Source organism: Scyliorhinus torazame, chromosome 6, assembly GCF_047496885.1.
Source record: "Scyliorhinus torazame isolate Kashiwa2021f chromosome 6, sScyTor2.1, whole genome shotgun sequence".
Taxonomy (NCBI): domain Eukaryota; kingdom Metazoa; phylum Chordata; class Chondrichthyes; order Carcharhiniformes; family Scyliorhinidae; genus Scyliorhinus; species Scyliorhinus torazame.
Genome location: NC_092712.1, coordinates 154,575,743 through 154,596,161, shown reverse-complemented (window position 1 = coordinate 154,596,161; position 20,419 = coordinate 154,575,743). Strand labels below are relative to the sequence as shown.

Sequence of the window (20,419 nt, the reverse complement as noted above, 5' to 3'; positions counted from 1 at the left end):
TCCACCATATTTTTCATTTTTTACTTACTGAAATTTGTGAAAATGAGCTCAAATAAAGGCTGCGATTCATACTAAAAAAAAAATCATCGCAAGAAAGATATATTGGCATTGGAGGGAGTGCAGTTTAGATTTACTAAATTGCAATGAGAGATTACAAACTAGGGCTGTATTTCCTGAAATTTGGAAGATTAAGGTGATTTGATTAGATTTTTCAAGATATTAAGGGAAACTGTTAGGGCAGATGGAGAGCAACTATTTCCATGGTTGCAGAATCTAAGACACGAGGATATAGCCTAAAATATGAAGTCAGGAAAAACTTCTACCAAAAAGGGTCGTAAAGGTTTGGGACACTCTTCTGCAAATGGCAATTTATGCAAAGTCAAATGTTGGTTTTATATCCGAGATAAGGCTTTTGTCAACCAGAGGTATTAAGGGATAAGGCAGAGGTAGAACTGACTGAGGGGCTAAGTGGCCTACTTATTCCTATATCTATGTACCTACTGGCAGGCTGAGGCAAGATAGGTTGGAAAAACCACTAATATCAAACCTAATCCTGTCCTCACCATGTACCAAATGCCAATGATCAAAAGATGGAAATTGTATTCCTTTCTCTGCTACACCAGCTAAGATTGTATAATGCATCAACACTCAAAGCTGAAATTTTCCTCCTCTTTATTTTTAAAATGGAATTCCTTTCTTAGAGTCATAAAGCAAATGCACAGAGTTGACAGGGCAAGCCCTCAATCTTTCTCCTTGCTTGCTCCAAAGACCAATTCAACTTCAAATTGAATCCAATTCATGGTCCCCACAGAGGGACATACAAGATCCAGGCTAACAAGAATAGGTATTACACATGATCTCAAGCTTGGTGATCCTTCGCTTGGTCTTAGCCAAAAGGTTGAGAATTTTCCTCACCTTGATGTTTTCTTTAAATAAATTTAGAGTACCCAATTCATTTTTCCAATTAAGGGGCAATTTAGCATGGCCAAACCAGCTATCCTGCACATCTTTGGATTGTGGGGGCGAAATGGGGGCTGGTTTAGCACACTGGGCTAAATATCTGGCTTTTAAAGCAGACCAAGGCAGGCCAGCAGCACGGTTCAATTCCCGTACCAGCCTCCCTGAACAGGTGCCGGAATGTGGCAACTAGAGGCGGAGTTGCGCTACTGGTTCGGGAGAATATCACAGCTGTACTTCGGGTGGACACCTCAGAGGGCAGTGAGGCTATATGGGTAGAGATCAGGAATAAGAAGGGTGCAGTCACAATGTTGGGGGTTTACTACAGGCCTCCCAACAGCCAGCGGGAGATAGAGGAGCAGATAGGTAGACAGATTTTGGAAAAGAGTAAAAACAACAGGGTTGTGGTGATGGGAGACTTCAACTTCCCCAATATTGACTGGGACTCACTTAGTGCCAGGGGCTTAGACGGGGCGGAGTTTGTAAGGAGCACCCAGGAGGGCTTCTTAAAACAATATGTAGACAGTCCAGCTAGGGAAGGGGCGGTACTGGACCTGGTATTGGGGAATGAGCCCGGCCAGGTGGTAGATGTTTCAGTAGGGGAGCATTTCGGTAATAGTGACCACAATTCAGTAAGTTTTAAAGTACTGGTGGACAAGGGTAAGAGTGGTCCGAGGATGAATGTGCTAAATTGGGGGAAGGCTAATTATAACAATATTAGGCGGGAACTGAAGAACATAGATTGGGGGCGGATGTTTGAGGGCAAATCAACATCTGACATGTGGGAGGCTTTCAAGGGGCAGTTGAAAGGAATTCAGGACCGGCATGTTCCTGTGAGGAAGAAGGATAAATACGGCAATTTTCGGGAACCTTGGATGACGAGAGATATTGTAGGCCTCGTCAAAAAGAAAAAGGAGGCATTTGTCAGGGCTAAAAGGCTGGGAACAGACGAAGCCTGCGTGGAATATAAGGAAAGTAGGAAGGAACTTAAGCAAGGAGTCAGGAGGGCTAGAAGGGGTCACGAAAAGTCATTGGCAAATAGGGTTAAGGAAAATCCCAAGGCTTTTTACACGTACATAAAAAGCAAGAGGGTAACCAGGGAAAGGGTTGGCCCACTGAAGGATAGGCAAGGGAATCTATGTGTGGAGCCAGAGGAAATGGGCGAGGTACTAAATGAATACTTTGCATCAGTATTCACCAAAGAGAAGAAATTGGTAGATGTTGAGTCTGGAGAAGGGTGTGTAGAAAGCCTGGGTCACATTGAGATCCAAAAAGACGAGGTGTTGGGTGTCTTAAAAAATATTAAGGTAGATAAGTCCCCAGGGCCTGATGGGATCTACCCCAGAATACTGAAGGAGGCTGGAGAGGAAATTGCTGAGGCCTTGACAGAAATCGTTGGATCCTCGCTGTCTTCAGGGGATGTCCCGGAGGACTGGAGAATAGCCAATGTTGTTCCTCTGTTTAAGAAGGGTAGCAAGGATAATCCCGGGAACTACAGGCCGGTGAGCCTTACTTCAGTGGTAGGGAAATTACTGGAGAGAATTCTTCGAGACAGGATCTACTCCCATTTGGAAGCAAATGGACGTATTAGTGAGAGGCAGCACGGTTTTGTGAAGGGAAGGTCGTGTCTCACTAACTTGATAAGAGTTTTTCGAGGAGGTCACTAAGATGATTGATGCAGGTAGGGCAGTGGATGTTGTCTAGATGGACTTTAGTAAGGCCTTTGACAAGGTCCCTCATGGTAAACTAGTACAAAAGGTGAAGTCACACGGGATCAGGGGTGATCTGGCAAGGTAGATACAGAACTGGCTAGGCCATAGAAGGCAGAGAGTAGCAATGGAAGGATGCTTTTCTAATTGGAGGGCTGTGACCAGTGGTGTTTCACAGGGATCAGTGCTGGGACCTTTGCTCTTTGTAGTATATATAAATGATTTGGAGGAAAATGTAACTGGTCTGATTAGTAAGTTTGCAGACGACACAAAGGTTGGTGGAATTGCGGATAGCGATGAGGACTGTCGCAGGATACAGCAGGATTTAGATTGTTTGGAGACTTGGGCGGAGAGATGGCAGATGGAGTTTAATCCGGACAAACGTGAGGTAATGCATTTTGGAAGGTCTAATGCAGGTAGGGAATATACAGTCAATGGTAGAACCCTCAAGAGTATTGAAAGTCAAAGAGATCTAGGAGTACAGGCCCACAGGTCATTGAAAGGGGCAACACAGGTGGAGAAGGTAGTCAAGAAGGCATACGGCATGCTTGCCTTCATTGGCCGGGGCATTGAGTATAAGAATTGGCAAGTCATGTTGCAGCTATATAGAACCTTAGTTAGGCCACACTTGGAGTATAGTGTTCAATTCTGGTCGCCACACTACCAGAAGGATGTGGGGGCTTTAGAGAGTGTGCAGAGGAGATTTACCAGAATGTTGCCTGGTATGGAGGGCATTAGCTATGAGGAGCGGTTGAATAAACTCGGTTTGTTCTCACTGGAACGAAGAAGGTTGAGGGGAGACCTGATAGAGGTATACAAAATTATGAGGGGCATAGACAGAGTGGATAGTCAGAGGCTTTTCCCCAGGGTAGAGGGGTCAATTACTAGGGGGCATAGGTTTAAGGTGAGAGGGGCAAGGTTTAGAGTAGATGTACGAGGCAAGTTTTTTTACGCAGAGGATAGTGGGTGCCTGGAACTCGCTACCGGAGGAGGTGGTGGAAGCAGGGACGATAGTGACATTTAAGGGGCATCTTGACAAATACATGAATAGGATGGGAATAGAGGGATACGGACCCAGGAAGTGTAGAAGATTGTAGTTTAGTCGGGCAGCATGGTCGGCGCGAGCTTTGAGGGCCGAAGGGCCTGTTCCTGTGCTGTACATTTCTTTGTTCTTTGTTCTTTATTCTTGGTTTGTTCTTTTCACAGTAACTTCATTTGAAGCCTACTTGTGACAATAAGCGATTTTCATTTTTTTTTTAAATCCACGCAAACACGGGGAGAATGTGCAAACTCCACACGGACAGTGACCCAGAGCAGGGATCGAACCTGGGACCTCAGCGCCGTGAAGGTGCAGTGATACCCACTGCGCCACCGTGCTCCCCTTTCCTCACCTTTATGGCTAAATGCCACATCACACATTACACTAACTACTATATGATCCCAGGGAGAGTCACTGATAGTTCTGAGAGTACACTTTAACATCACAATAAAACAGACATAAAGGTTTAATTAGTAACATTTATTATATTGTATTGAATATCACATCTGGACAGTTAATTTAAAATTGCATTTCTGTTAACTGTATGTAATAAACTAGAAACATTTGTTCAGCTGCACAGAAGTTCAGTATTTGCATTACTTGTCCTGTAAAAAAGTGATTGGTAAAAACAATGCTGCAACTCCAAACTGATTAGGTCACCCCTATCACAGTTGTTCCACTATTTATTTCTCAAAGACAAACTTGTAGCCACTCTGCAGCTATTTGAAAGTTTTGCCTGCCTTATCCTTTCCATGGTTTCAATCAGCGACTTATTTTGCTGCGGTTTTAAATGACTTTGCATCATACAACCAGGCGGTATCGATTCCCTTTCCAGATTCATGAACAGCAATCCAGCTGGGAAATGGAAAGCGGCAGGCTACAACTCTGGCATTGCCCTTCAGCTCACTCTCAAGTTTACCCTCCAAGGACTGCATCTGGAACAGCAGAAAATGCAGTCAGAATATTCCGATATAAACTGGATACTGTTCCTAAATTAAAGAAAAATTCCCTTCATTCAAAGCTCTGTCAAAACAAAAAAATGGACTCACATTTCATATCTAACAATCACAAAAGTATATTTTCTAAAACCTGCTTTATGATAGGAGATATGTTTTTAATGTAAATTTCTTAGTAATTCTTAGGGTCCCCCCCTCCACATATTAATCCATATACATTTTTTTTAAAACACTCAATGATGATTAGTCCAAGATCAGGATTTCCATATTAGCTAAATCCTGAAGCTAATTGAAAACAAGATTCCTTCTCTTTGTTTTACCTCCTCATACACACACACTTCACTGAAACATGGCTTAGGGAGTAAGGGATGGAATTGTGGGATAGAAGTCAAATAAAAATAAACAGGTTTCCAACTAATCTTGGAGACAAGAAATAATAGAAATTGACTAAAATTAAATGAAGCCTGAACCTCATATACACCATTCTATTCTTAATTTACTTTAAGTGAGTCACATACAGTATAAACGTACATAGCATCGAGTAGTACGGTTCAGTATTATGCTGCTATATTGTGAGCTCCTGGTGGCAGCCAAACCATCAGCAGATGTCAAGTGCAGGCTAGGCTATCTGACAGGAAGAAAGAAAATAAATAAAACTAAAAGCACAGCAGCATACAAGCCACCCTCAACTGTGAGCTGCAGCTTTCAGGACAAGCATCCTGATCACGGGTACTACTGCAGAATGGCCAAGGGTTAACGTAACCCTTGCTGCAATTTTTTTTTTAATTCCCAACACTTCATTGTTTCTATACACAATCCAAGTTTAGCAAGTTTAGCTGGTTTAGCACACGGCTAAAATCTCTGGCTTTGAAAGCAGATCAAGGCAGGCCAGCAGCACGGTTCAATTCCCGTACCAGCCTCCCTGAACATTCGCTGGAATGTGGCGACTAGGGGCTTTTCACAGTAACTTCATTTGAAACCTACTTGTGACAATAAGCGATTTTCATTTCATTTCATTTCAAGTGGCAAGCACGGTGGTGCAATGGTTAGCACTGCTGTCTCACGGTGCCGAGGTCCCAGGTTCGATCCCGGCTCTGGGTCACTCCGTGTGGAGTTTATACATTCTGCTCGTATTTGCGCGAGTTTCGCCCCCACAACCCAAAGATGTGCAGGTTAGATGGATTGGCCATGCTAAATTACTCCTTAATTGGAAAAAAATAATTGGGCTCTCTAAATTTTTTTATAAAGGAATAATACAATCCAAGTGGCAGGGTGAATAACAATATGCATTCCAAAGTCTATTATAACACAGACTGCTTCCTCTGCAATCTACATAATTGTGACCACAATTCAAAGATGATTCAATTACTGTGAAGAATTATAGGACATTCTGGTGATATGAATGGTTCGGTAAAATTGCAAAATCTTCCTTTCTGTCATTATCCCAAGTTTCAAAAGGAGAGCTGCCGACTGTTATTAGATGATTTTTTTTTAACCCACATCAATTTGTTGCGAACATAATTGAGACTAGCAGGAAAATGTGAATGAAAGTGGCTCTCCGCACAGTTCTCCAATGCACAATCCCACCAAGCTCGGTACCATCCCAGAAATGGGTTTGGCAAAATTCACCCTCATCTATGTATTGCAAATAAGTATTTTAGAATTGATTAACAGACTCACCATCTGAGGAACTCCAAATATGACAACATTATTATATTCTGAGAAATTGACCTAAAAGCATAGGACAAAAACAATTACCCACATTGAAATGAACAGAATTAGAATAATACATTAGAATAGTTCTGCACCAAGCTATGCAAGAGTGAGAGTACCTTCCACAAGTCAGAAATGTAAAATCTAGTATTGTGGTGCACTCCTTCTCGCCATGCTCTGTACCTAGAGTACCAAACCAACCAAGGATTCAGCTCATAACCCACAGCTCGAAACCCTTGCTTTGCTGCTGCAATTACCTATAAAGCCAAAAGGACATATTACCATCAAACCTTATAAACAGGCGATTGGGTTTCTAATGACCAACTAACATGGGTTTGCAATTTATGATAGGGAAACAATAGAAGTTGGACACCTACAATGTCATTATAAATCTTATGCCTACAATTTCCACATTGCAGTAACTAATATAGTGGATTTGATAAACAAGATAATCCAAAATTTCAAGAGCTTCCCAACAATAATTTTTAATGCAATTAATGTTGAAATGTTTTATTTTTAGAACAGTAATATTCCTAATAGAAAAACAGATGTCAACCTTCATAAGACTGTCCCAAAATCTAGTGAAAACCCATCAATCATCTCTTGAATAACATCTAGGACGTTACAGGTATAAACCACATTTGGTTAAAAAATGCTTCAGGCAGGGTAGCATCAACTAATCTAATAGATAGTCCAATATTACTGCTGAAAAGAAACACTGTTGAAACTTTTTTGTCTTGCACTCATCAGGACAAACACAAAAATGCCAAAATTCAAATGATCAAATCAATTCTACAGGAGAAAAGTGTGTTGATTGGCCGAGGTGTTTATTGGCCATGGAGAAAGCAACAGAAGCTTGTCTCCCCCTAGCTCCCGGATAATTCAATAAAGGTGCAAGGTTTGAACATATTCCTGTGTATGAATGTATGTTGCTTCTAATGAGCATCAGTGAGTCACGTTATACACTCAACTAATAATCTTAAATTGGCTACTAGTGTAGCAATTAGCACATTCAGGATTGATCAGCAAGTGCTGCCTAATTATGGAATTACAGCTAAAAGTAGACATTTTTGTTTTAGCCTGGTTGAGGATGGTTTGTATTCTCCTATTATGAACTGAAAGGATTGGATTCACACAGCCTTTATGCCTGGCATCACATCAGCACTGGAAAACCCCAAACATCTACAGTTAGATGTGATTCAGAAAAGGGTAACACTTGCTGAACAATCCTGAAACTATTAATAGCTCCACTAACAACTAAGCTAATCAGGCAATCTTGTAACGTAACTTATTTATTTTTAACAGATGCAACAAACATTCATTTAGAGGGATCAGTTCTCTGCAATCAAAAGGAATGGTGTTCCAACCTTGCACTTTTTTGAATTACCCAGGAGCTTGGGGAGCCCAGATTTCTCCTTTGGCCGCAGCATTCCCACAGAGGAAGTATCATTTGAAATTCAACATTCTTCCTTTGTCCTAATGAATGCAAGATGAAAAGTTTCAGCATCACAGCTCTCTTTTCAGCAATATTCAAGCTCTGTACTACCAAACAAGTATAATATTAGTTGACCTCTCATGGAATTGCACCCAAGAAATCAAGACTAAGTTGTGTTTTCATTTGAAGCAGAGATGGACCACATAATTAATTCAGCACCATTTTAAAGTCATATATTCCTGATAGCTTCCAATTGTAGTGGGAATTTGGGATATCCTGAGAACATGAAAGACATTATATAAATGCAACTGTTTTCTTCATTCTTTTCATCTTGTTGCTTGTAAGATCTTCCTGTGCACACGATGGATATTGTTTGCCAACATGAATTACTGAACTCACTCTATTTTCTTCTTAATTGGTTGCTACATAATCATTTTCTACCATATTTTATGGTATGGAATTTCCTAATAACTTATGCCACATGCAAGTGCATCAGTTTTTTTTAAAAACAAGGAATCTTGCGTGTAAGTAATTCATGTCAGAACCTCATGGCACAGGCATTTCCACAATTATTGGTGCCACATTCAAGTTTCTTCTACCATAAACTATTCAAGCTCTTTAATACAGCACTGCCCCACGCTAAAACCAGAGAACACACATTTTCTGCATATATGCCAGTTCTAATTGAGCCCAAACTTTAGACACAACATATGCTCCCACCTCCAAGAATAAATACTCAATGATCTGTATTGTATTTTGTATACCTTTGAATGCTTTATTAAACATTAGAATCAGGAACATTATATAGAAAAGCTTCCACAATGGCATTTTTCTCAAAGGTGCAGCAGTGCTTAATGTGAATGTCTGATTCAAACTAATTTTCACAATATAAGATAGAGATTTAATCAAGGAAGATGATGCATACACAATATGGTTTCTCCGATCCCTAATAGTTACACACAACTTATGCCAGTTTTATGATATTTTTTGCATTCTTCGGTATACCACAAGAACTGTAGAAAATGGTTGCTTAATTGTCATTGGTAGCAATAGTTAAATCAGTAAATTGGATAAAGGAAATTCCAGGTTCATAGAACACACAGAAAAACATTACTTATACATTCCACCAGCAGGAATTACATATCTATAAAGTTTCTACTCAGATAAATGGACTAATGAAATTAGTCACTGTTGGTTTTTAAAAATATAATTAGTAATGAAATATGATATGAACTATAGTCATAGAGGGTTACAGCACAGAAAAGGCCCTTTGGCCCATTGTGCCAGTAAACAAAACAACCACCGTAGTATTCCAATCCTATTTCCAAGCCCTTGGCTTATAGCCTTGTATGCCTTGGCATCGCAAGTGCATTTCTAAATATGTTTTAAATGTTATGAGGTTCTCTGCCTCCACTACACTTTCAGACAGCTAGTTCCAGACTCCTACCACCCTCTGGGTGAAAAGGTTTTTCCTCACATCTCCTCGAAACCTCCTGCCCCTTTCCTTAAATCTATGTCCCCTGGTCCGCAGAACATTACTTTTCACTGTACCTTGGTACACGTGATAATAAATCGAAACTATTGATCCCTCCATCAAGGGGAAAGGTTTCTCCTCTTTATTCTATCTATGCCCCTCGTAATTTTATACATCTCAATCATGTCCTCCCTCAATCTCCCATGCTCCAAGGAAAACAACCCAGTCTATCAAATTTCTCTTCATAGCTAAAACTCTCCAGAAAGGGCAACATCCTGGTATATCTCCTCTGCAACCTTTCCAGTGCTATCACATCCCTCCTATAATGTGGATTCCAGAACGGTACACAATACTCTAGCTTTGGCCTGACCGTGATATACAGTTCCAGCATAATCTCCCTGTTCTTAAACTCCATGCCTCCACTAATAAAGGCAAGTATACCATCTGCCTTCTTAACCACTGTATCTACCTGCCGTGCTACCTTAAATAACCAGAGTACATGCCCACCAAGGTACCTCTAATCCTCAGTGCTTCCCAGGGTCCAGCCATTTATCATGTATTCCTTTGCTTTGTTTGTCCTGCCCAAGTGCATCACCTCACACTTATCCAGATTGAATTCCATTTGCCACTGATCAGCCCATTTTAGCAGCCTTAAGGAGGAACTGGAGGTGATCAATATTAGTAGAGAAATGGCATTTGGGGAAATTGATGGGATTGAATACTGGGAAACCCCAGGGCCTGATAATCTACAACCCAGAGTATTTAAGGAAGTAGCTCTACAAATAGTGGATGCATTTTTAAAATAATAATCATTATTGTCACACATAGGCTTATATCAACACTGCAATGAAGTTACTGTAAAAAGCCCCTAGTCGCCACATTCCGGCACATGTTTGGGTACATAGAATTTACAGTGCAGAAGGAGGCCATTCGGCCCATCGAGTCTGCACCAGCTCTTGGAAAGAGCACCCTACCCAAGGTCAACACCTCCCCCTATCCCCATAACCCAGTAACCCCACCCAACACTAAGCGCAATTTTGGACATTAAGGGCAATTTATCATGGCCAATCCACCTAACCTGCACATCTTTGGACTGTGGGAAGAAACCAGAGCACCCGGAGTAAACCCATGCAGCATGGTAGCATAAGTGGATAGTACTGTGGCTTCACAGCGCCAGGGTCCCAGGTTCGATTCCCCGCTGAGTCACTGTCTATGTGGAGTCTGCACGTTCTCAGTGTCTGCGTGGGTTTCCTCCGGGTGCTCCGGTTTCCTCCCACAGTCCAAAGATGTGCAGGTTAGGTGGATTGGCCATGATAAATTTCCCTTTGTGACCAAAAAGGTTAGGAGGGATTATTGGGTTATAGGGATAGAGTGGAAGTGAGGGCTTAAGTGGATCGGTGCAGACTCGATGGGCCGAATGGCCTCCTTCTGCACAGTATGTTCTATGACACGGGGAAAACATGCAGAGTCTGCACAGACAGTGACCCAAGCCGGGAATCGAACCTGGGACCCTGGCGCTGTGAAGCCATAGTGCTAACCATTGTGCTACCATGCTGCGTGGGTTTCCTCCGGGTGCTCTGGTTTCTTCCCACAAGTCCCGAAAGACATGCTGTTAGGTGGATTGGACATTCTGAATTCTCCCTCAGTGTACCCAAACAGGTGCCGGAATGTGGCGATTAGGGGCTTTTCACAGTAACTTCATTGCAGTGTTGATATAAGCCTACTTGTGACAATGGGAAAAAATGGAATTATAGACCCATGAACCTGACATTGGTAGTGGAGAAAATTCTAGGTTCCATTAACAAAGATTTTATAGCTGAGCACTTTAAAAAGTGACAGGATCAGACAGAGTCAGCATGGATTTATGAAGGGGAAATCATGCTTGGCAAATCTACTGGAACTCTTCGAGGATGTAACTAGTTGAGTTGACAAGGGGGAGCCAGAGGATGTGGTATATTTGGACCTTCAGAAGGCTTTTGACAAAGTCCCGGATAGGAGATTAGCGTATAGAATTAAAGCGCATGGGATTAGCGAAAGTGTACTGAAATGGATAGAAAGCTGGCTGGCCAACAGGAAACAAAGAGTAGGAATTAATGGTCTTTTTCAAATTGGTAGGCAGTGACTAGTGGGGTACTGCAAGGATTGGTGCTAGGGCCCCTGCTATTCACAATATATAACCCCCCCCACTCTCCCCCATCTCCCCCATCTCCCCCCACTCTCCCCCCCCACTCTCCCCTAACCCCCTCAACTCTCACCCACCCCCCCCACTCTCCCCACCCCCCCCACTCTCCCCAATCCCCCCCACTCTCCCCCAATCCCCCCCACTCTCCCCCACTCTCCCCCAATCCCCCCCACTCTCCCCCAATCCCCCCCCCACTCTCCCCCAATCCCCCCCCACTCTCCCCCAATCCCCCCCCCACTCTCCCCCAATCCCCCCCCCACTCTCCCCCAATCCCCCCCCCACTCTCCCCCAATCCCCCCCCCCTCACTCTCCCCAATCCCCCCCACTCTCCCCAATCCCCCCCCCGTCTCCCCAATCCCCCCCCCGTCTCCCCATCCCCCCCACTCTCCCCATCACCCCCTCTCCCCCATCCCTCCCCACTCTCCCCCAAACCCCCCCACTCGCGCCCAATCCCCCGCACTCGCGCCCAATCCCCCGCACTCGCGCCCAATCCCCCGCACTCGCGCCCAATCCCCCGCACTCGCGCCCAATCCCCCGCACTCTCGCCCAATCCCCCGCACTCTCGCCCAATCCCCCGCACTCTCGCCCAATCCCCCGCACTCTCGCCCAATCCCCCGCACTCTCGCCCAATCCCCCGCACTCTCGCCCAATCCCCCGCACTCTCGCCCAATCCCCCGCACTCTCGCCCAATCCCCCGCACTCTCGCCCAATCCCCCGCACTCTCGCCCAATCCCCCGCACTCTCGCCCAATCCCCCGCACTCTCGCCCAATCCCCCGCACTCTCGCCCAATCCCCCGCACTCTCGCCCAATCCCCCGCACTCTCGCCCAATCCCCCGCACTCTCGCCCAATCCCCCGCACTCTCGCCCAATCCCCCGCACTCTCGCCCAATCCCCCGCACTCTCGCCCAATCCCCCGCACTCTCGCCCAATCCCCCGCACTCTCGCCCAATCCCCCGCACTCTCGCCCAATCCCCCGCACTCTCGCCCAATCCCCCGCACTCTCGCCCAATCCCCCGCACTCTCGCCCAATCCCCCGCACTCTCGCCCAATCCCCCGCACTCTCGCCCAATCCCCCGCACTCTCGCCCAATCCCCCGCACTCTCGCCCAATCCCCCGCACTCTCGCCCAATCCCCCGCACTCTCGCCCAATCCCCCGCACTCTCGCCCAATCCCCCGCACTCTCGCCCAATCCCCCGCACTCTCGCCCAATCCCCCGCACTCTCGCCCAATCCCCCGCACTCTCGCCCAATCCCCCGCACTCTCGCCCAATCCCCCGCACTCTCGCCCAATCCCCCGCACTCTCGCCCAATCCCCCGCACTCTCGCCCAATCCCCCGCACTCTCGCCCAATCCCCCGCACTCTCGCCCAATCCCCCGCACTCTCGCCCAATCCCCCGCACTCTCGCCCAATCCCCCGCACTCTCGCCCAATCCCCCGCACTCTCGCCCAATCCCCCGCACTCTCGCCCAATCCCCCGCACTCTCGCCCAATCCCCCGCACTCTCGCCCAATCCCCCGCACTCTCGCCCAATCCCCCGCACTCTCGCCCAATCCCCCGCACTCTCGCCCAATCCCCCGCACTCTCGCCCAATCCCCCGCACTCTCGCCCAATCCCCCGCACTCTCGCCCAATCCCCCGCACTCTCGCCCAATCCCCCGCACTCTCGCCCAATCCCCCGCACTCTCGCCCAATCCCCCGCACTCTCGCCCAATCCCCCGCACTCTCGCCCAATCCCCCGCACTCTCCACCAATCCCCCCTACTCTCCTCCATCCCCCCCACTTTCCCCCAATCACCCCCACTCTCCCCCCCCCTCTCCCCCACCCCCACCCCCACTCTCCCCCATCCCCCCCACTCTCCCCCACCCCCCCCCCACTCTCCCCCATCCCCCCCACTCTCCCCCACCCACCCCACTCTCCCCCACCCAACCCCCTCTCCCCCAATCCCTCCCACTCGCCCCATCCCCCCACTCTCCCCATCCCCCCACTCTCCCCATCCCCTCCACTCTCCCCATCCCCTCCACTCTCCCCATCCCCCCCACTCTCCCCATCCCCCCCACTCTCCCCCATCCCCCCCACCCCCCTCCACTCTCCCCCCCAATCCCCCCACTCTCCCCCATCCCCCCCATTCCCCCCCACTCTCCCCATCCCCTCCCACTCTCCCCCACCCTCCCCACTCTCCCCCACTCTTCCCCCGTTCCCCCCCCACTCTTCCCCGTTCCCCCCCACTCTCCCCCGTTCCCCCCCACTCTCCCCCGTTCCCCCCCACTCTCCCCCCGTTACCCCCCACTCTCCCCCGTTCCCCCCCACTCTCCCCGTTCCCCCCCACTCTCCCATTCCCTCCCCACTCTCCCCATTCCCTCCCCACTCTCCCCCATTCCCTCCCCACTCTCCCCTTTCCCCCCCTCTCCCGCATTCCCCCCCACTCTCGCCCAATCCCCCGCACTCTCGCCCAATCCCCCCCGTCTCCCCATCCCCCCACTATCCCCCATCCCCCCCACTCTCCCCATCACCCCCTCTCCCCCATCACCCCCTCTCCCACGTCCCTCCCCCTCTCCCCCTCTCCCCCACTCTCTCCCCCACCCTCCCCACTCTCCCCCACCCTCCCCCACCCTCCCCACTCTCCCCCACCCTCCCCACTCCCCCACTCTTCCCCCGTTCCCCCCCCACTCTTCCCCGTTCCCCCCCCCACTCTCCCCCGTTCCCCCCCCACTCTCCCCCGTTCCCCCCCACTCTCCCCCGTTCCCCCCCACTCTCCCCCGTTCCCCCCCACTCTCCCCCGTTCCCCGCACTCTCCCCATTCCTTCCCCACTCTCCCCATTCCCTCTCCACTCTCCCCCATTCCCTCCCCACTCTCCCCATTCCCCCCCTCTCCCGCATTCCCCCCCACTCTCGCCCAATCCCCAGCACTCTCGCCAAATCCCCCCCGTCTCCCCATCCACCCACTATCCCTCCCCCTCTCCCCCCTCTCCCCAAAACCCCCCCGCACTCTCGCCCAATCCCCCGCACTCTCGCCCAATCCCCCGCACTCTCGCCCAATCCCCCGCACTCTCGCCCAATCCCCCGCACTCTCGCCCAATCCCCCGCACTCTCGCCCAATCCCCCGCACTCTCGCCCAATCCCCCGCACTCTCGCCCAATCCCCCGCACTCTCGCCCAATCCCCCGCACTCTCGCCCAATCCCCGCACTCTCGCCCAATCCCCCGCACTCTCGCCCAATCCCCCGCACTCTCGCCCAATCCCCCGCACTCTCGCCCAATCCCCCGCACTCTCGCCCAATCCCCCGCACTCTCGCCCAATCCCCCGCACTCTCGCCCAATCCCCCGCACTCTCGCCCAATCCCCCGCACTCTCGCCCAATCCCCCGCACTCTCGCCCAATCCCCCGCACTCTCGCCCAATCCCCCGCACTCTCGCCCAATCCCCCGCACTCTCGCCCAATCCCCCGCACTCTCGCCCAATCCCCCGCACTCTCGCCCAATCCCCCGCACTCTCGCCCAATCCCCCGCACTCTCGCCCAATCCCCCGCACTCTCGCCCAATCCCCCGCACTCTCGCCCAATCCCCCGCACTCTCGCCCAATCCCCCGCACTCTCGCCCAATCCCCCGCACTCTCGCCCAATCCCCCGCACTCTCGCCCAATCCCCCGCACTCTCGCCCAATCCCCCGCACTCTCGCCCAATCCCCCCGCACTCTCGCCAATCCCCCGCACTCTCGCCCAATCCCCCGCACTCTCGCCCAATCCCCCGCACTCTCGCCCAATCCCCCGCACTCTCGCCCAATCCCCCGCACTCTCGCCCAATCCCCCGCACTCTCGCCCAATCCCCCGCACTCTCGCCCAATCCCCCGCACTCTCGCCCAATCCCCCGCACTCTCGCCCAATCCCCCGCACTCTCGCCCAATCCCCCGCACTCTCGCCCAATCCCCCGCACTCTCGCCCAATCCCCCGCACTCTCGCCCAATCCCCCGCACTCTCGCCCAATCCCCCGCACTCTCGCCCAATCCCCCGCACTCTCGCCCAATCCCCCGCACTCTCGCCCAATCCCCCGCACTCTCGCCCAATCCCCCGCACTCTCGCCCAATCCCCCGCACTCTCGCCCAATCCCCCCGCACTCTCCCCAATCCCCCGCACTCTCCCCAATCCCCCGCACTCACTCCCCAATCCCCCGCACTCATCCCCAATCCCCCGCACTTCCCCCCATCCCCACTCTCCCCCAACCCCCCCACTCTCCCCAACCCCCCCACACGCCCACTTCCCCCCCACTCTCCCCATCCCCTCCCACTCTCCCCCACCCTCCCCACTCCCCTCCCCACTCCCCAACCCCCCCACTCTCCCCCACCCTCCCCACCATTCCCCCCACACTCCCCCATTCCCCCCCACTCTTCCCCTTCCCCCCCACTCTCCCCCGTTCCCCCCCACTCTCCCCCGTTCCCTCCCCACTCTCCCCCATTCCCTCCCACACACTCCCCCCCACTCTCACCCAACCTCCACTCCCAACCCACACTCCACCATTCCCCCCACACACTCCCCCCATACCCCCCACACTTCCCCCCATCCCCCCCACACACCCCCATCCCCCCCCACACTCCCCCAACCCCCCCACACAACCCCCCATTCCCCCCACACTCCCCCAATCCCCCCCACACACCCCCATCCCCCCCAACACTCCCCCATTCCCCCCCACACTCCCCCATTCCCCCCCAACACCCCCCAATCCCCCCCAACAACTCCCCCTTCCCCCCCACACTCACCCCTTCCCCCCCACACTCCCCCTTTCCCCCCCACACTCCCCCAATCCCCCCCCACACTCCCACCATCCCCCCCACACCCCCATTACCCCCCACCCAACACACCCCCATTCCCCCCCACACACACCCAACCATTCCCCCCCAACACTCCCCCATTCCTCCCCACACTCCCCCTCCCCCCCACTCTCCCACACCCCCCACCATTCCCCCCACTCTTCCCCCGTTCCCCCCCACTCTTCCCCCTTCCCCCACCCACTCTCCCCCGTTCCCCCCCCACTCTCCCCCGTCCCCCCCCACTCTCCCCCGTTCCCCCCACTCTCCCCCGTTCCCCCCCACTCTCACCCATCTCCCCCACCTCCCACATTCCCCCCACTCTCCCCATTCCCCCCACACTCCCCATTCCCCCCACTCTCCCCATTCCCCCACACACCCCATCCCCACCCACTCTCACCCATTCCCCCACCCACTCTCCCCATCCCCCCCCCACTCACCCCATTCCCCCCCCACTCTCACCATTCCCCCCCACACACCCCATCCCCCCCAACACACCCCATCCCCCCCCCCACTCACCCCATTCCCCCCCCCACACCCCCCATTCCCACCCCCACACACCCCATTCCCCCCCCACTCACCCCATTCCCACCCCACACTCCCCATTCCCCCCCCCACTCTCCCCAACCCCCCCCCACTCACCCCATTCCCCCCCACTCTCCCCCATTCCCCCCACCCCCACTCAACCCATCACCCCCCCACTCACCCCCATTCACACCCCCACACTCCCCCATCCCTCCCACTCCCCCCCATTCCCTCCCCACTCCCCCAACCCCCTCACCCCACACACACCCCCCATTCCCCCCACTCTCCCCATTCCCCCCCACACTTCCCCATTCCCCCCCACACATTCCCCCCCACACATTCCCCATTCCCCCCCACTCTCCCCCATTCCCATACCCACTCTCCCCATCCCCCCCCACACCCCACACCACCCCCACACTCCCCCATCCCCCCCCCACTCTCCACCTCCCCCCCACTATCCCCATTCCCCCCACCACCCCATTCCCTCCCCACTCCCCCATTCCCTCCCCACTCCCCCATTCCCCCCCCCACACCCCCCAAACCCCCCCACTCTCCCCACATTCCCCCCACTCTCCCCATTCCCCCACTCTCCCCATTCCCCCACTCTCCCCATTCCTTCCATTCCCCCACTCTCCCCATTCCCCCCATTCCCCCACTCCTCTCCATCCCCCACTCTCTCCATCCCCCACTCTCTCCATTCCCCCACTCTCTCCATTCCCCACCTCCCCAATCCCCCACCCACTCACCCCCATTCCCCCCAACACTCTCCCATTCCCCCCACTCTCCCCCCATTCCCTCCCCACTCTCCCTCATCCCCCCACCCCACACCCCCATTCCCCCCACTCTCTCCATCCACCCTCCCCACACACCCCCATTCCCCCCCCACACTCTCCCCCATTCCCCACACACTTCCCCCATTCCCCCCCACACTCCCCCATTCCCCCCACACTCCCCCCAATCCCCCCCCACACTCCCCCCATTCCCCCCCACACTCCCCCATTCCCACCCCACACTCCCCCATTCCCCCCCACACTCCCCCATTCCCCCCCACTCCCCCCCATTCCCTCCCCAACTCCCCCATCCCCCCTCTCCCCACACACACCCCCATCCCCCCACTCTCCCCCATTCCCCCCACACTTCCCCATTCCCCCCCACACAATCCCCTTCCCCCCCACCTCCCCCCATTCCCCCCCACCCTCACCCATCCACCCCCACACCCCCCCCCATTCCCCCCCACCCACCCCATTCCCAATCCCCCACCCACACTCCCCATCCCCCCCACTCTCCCACCCAACCCCCATTCCCCCCTACTCCCCATTCCCCCCCACTCTCCCCCATTCCCCCCCACTCCCCCCCCCATCCCCCCCCATACCCCCCCCCACTCTCCCCCCCCATCCCCCCCCACTCTCCCCCCCCCCACTCTCCCCCCCCCCACTCTCCCACCCCAACCATCCCCCCCACTCTCCCACCCATCCCCCCCACTCCACCCACCCCACCCCCCCACTCTCCCACCCCCCCACTCACCCCAACCATCCCCCCCTACTCTCCCACCCAACCCCCCAACTCTCCCACCCAACCCCCCACACACCCACCCACCCCCCCCCACTCACCCACCCATCCCCCCCCCCACTCTCCCACCCACCCCCCCCACACTCCCACCCATCCCCCCCCCCCACACTCCCACCCACCACCCCCACACTCCCACCCACCCCCACTCTCCCACCCCACCCCCCACTCTCCCCCACCCCTCTCCCCCCATCCCCCCACTCTCCCACCCATCCCCCCCACTCTCCCACCCCCCCCACTCTCCCAACCACCCCCCCTACTCTCCCACCCATCCCCCCCTACTCTCCCACCCATCCCCCCACTCTCCCACCCACCCCCCACGCACTCTCCCCCCATCCCTCTCACTCTCCCACCCATCCCCCCCACTCTCCCACACAACCCCCCCCCACTCACCCCCCATCCCCCCACTCTCCCCCCATCCCCCCACTCTCCCACCCAACCCCCCCACTCTCCCACCCATCCCCCCCACTCTCCCACCCATCCCCCCCACTCTCCCACCCATCCCCCCCACCCACCACCCCCACTCTCCCACCCATCCCCCCCCACCCACCCCCCCCACTCCCCCCACCCATCCCCCCCACTCTCCCACCCATCCCTCCCCACTCTCCACCCATCCCCCCCACTCTCCCACCCATCCCCCCCCACTCTCCCACCCATCCCCCCCACTCTCCCACCCATTCCCCCCCACTCTCCCACCCATTCCCCACCCCACTCTCCCACCCATCCCCACCCCACTCTCCCACCCATCCCATTCTTTCGCCCCCTCCCCACTCTCCCACCCATCCCATTCTTTCGCCCCCTCCCCACTCTCCCACCCATCCCATTCTTTCGCCCCCTCCCACTCTCCCACCCATCCCATCTTCCCCCCTCTCTCCCACCCATCCCATTCTCCCCCCCTCTCTCCCCCACCCCCTCTCTCTCCCACCCATCCCATTTTCCCCCCCCCCTCCCCCACCCCCCTCTCCCCCACCCATCCCATTCTTCCCACCCCCTCTCCCCCACCCCCCCTCTCTCCCACCCCACCCCCCCTCCCCTCCCTTCTCCACCCCCCTCCCCTCTCTCCCACCCCCCACCTCCCCTCTCTCCCACCCCCCCTCCCCTCTCTCCCACCCCCCCCCCTCTCTCCCACCCCCTCCCCTCTCTCCCACCCCCCTCCCTCCCACCCCCCCTCCCCTCTCTCCCACCCCCCCCTCCCCACTCCTCCCACCCACCCCTCCCCTCTCTCCCACCCACCCCTCCCCTCTCTCCCACCCACCCCTCCCCTCTCTCCCACCCACCCCTCCCCTCTCTCCCCACCCATCCCCCCCACTCTCCCACCCATCCCCCCCACTCTCCCACCCATCCCATTCTTCCCCCCTCTGTCCCCCCACTCTCCCACCCATCCCCTCCCATCTCTCCCCACCCATCCCATTCTTCCCCCCCACCCCCACTCTCCCACCCATCCCCCCACTCTCCCCACCCATCCCCCCCACTCTCCCACCCATCCCCCCCCACTCTCCCACCCATCCCCCCCACTCTCCCACCCATCCCCCCCACTCTCCCACCCATCCCCCCCCACCCATCCCCCCCACTCTCCCACCCATCCCCCCCCCCACTCTCCCACCCATCCCCCCCCACTCTCCCCACCCCTCCCCACTCTCCCACCCCCTCCCCACTCTCCCACCCATCCCCCCCCCACCCATACCCCCCCCCACTCTCCCACCCACCCCCCCCACTCTCCCCCCATCCCCCCCCACTCTCCCACCCATCCCCCCCCCACTCTCCTACCATCCCCCCCCTCACCCCCCCCCACTCTCCCACCCATTCCCCATCCCACTCTCCCACCCATCCCATTCTTTCGCCCCCTCTCCCCACTCTCCCACCCATCCCATTCTTTCGCCCCCTCCCCACTCTCCCACCCATCCCATTCGTTCGCCCCCTCCCACTCTCCCACCCATCCCATTCTTTCCCCCCTCTCTCCCACCCATCCCATTCTCCCCCCCTCTCCCCCACCCCCTCTCTCTCCCACCCATCCCATTTCCCCCCCCCTCCCCCCACACCCCTCTCCCCCACCCATCCCATCTTCCCCACC

General features: G+C 54.2%; 1 protein-coding gene across 1 annotated transcript in view; it reads right to left on the bottom strand.

Annotated features, from left to right (window-relative positions):
- Window positions 1–4,170: 4,170 nt before the first annotated feature.
- atpsckmt (fATP synthase c subunit lysine N-methyltransferase) overlaps window positions 4,171–20,419 on the bottom strand; it is a 28,307-nt gene continuing 12,058 nt past the window's right edge. The window contains exons 2-4 of the mRNA XM_072508978.1: window positions 6,494–6,631; window positions 6,342–6,392; window positions 4,171–4,640 (exon numbers count right to left, since the gene is read on the bottom strand). Coding sequence (XP_072365079.1) covers window positions 4,476–4,640; window positions 6,342–6,392; window positions 6,494–6,631 — 354 coding nt within the window. The 3' untranslated portion in view covers window positions 4,171–4,475. The remainder of the gene's footprint in view (window positions 4,641–6,341; window positions 6,393–6,493; window positions 6,632–20,419) is intronic.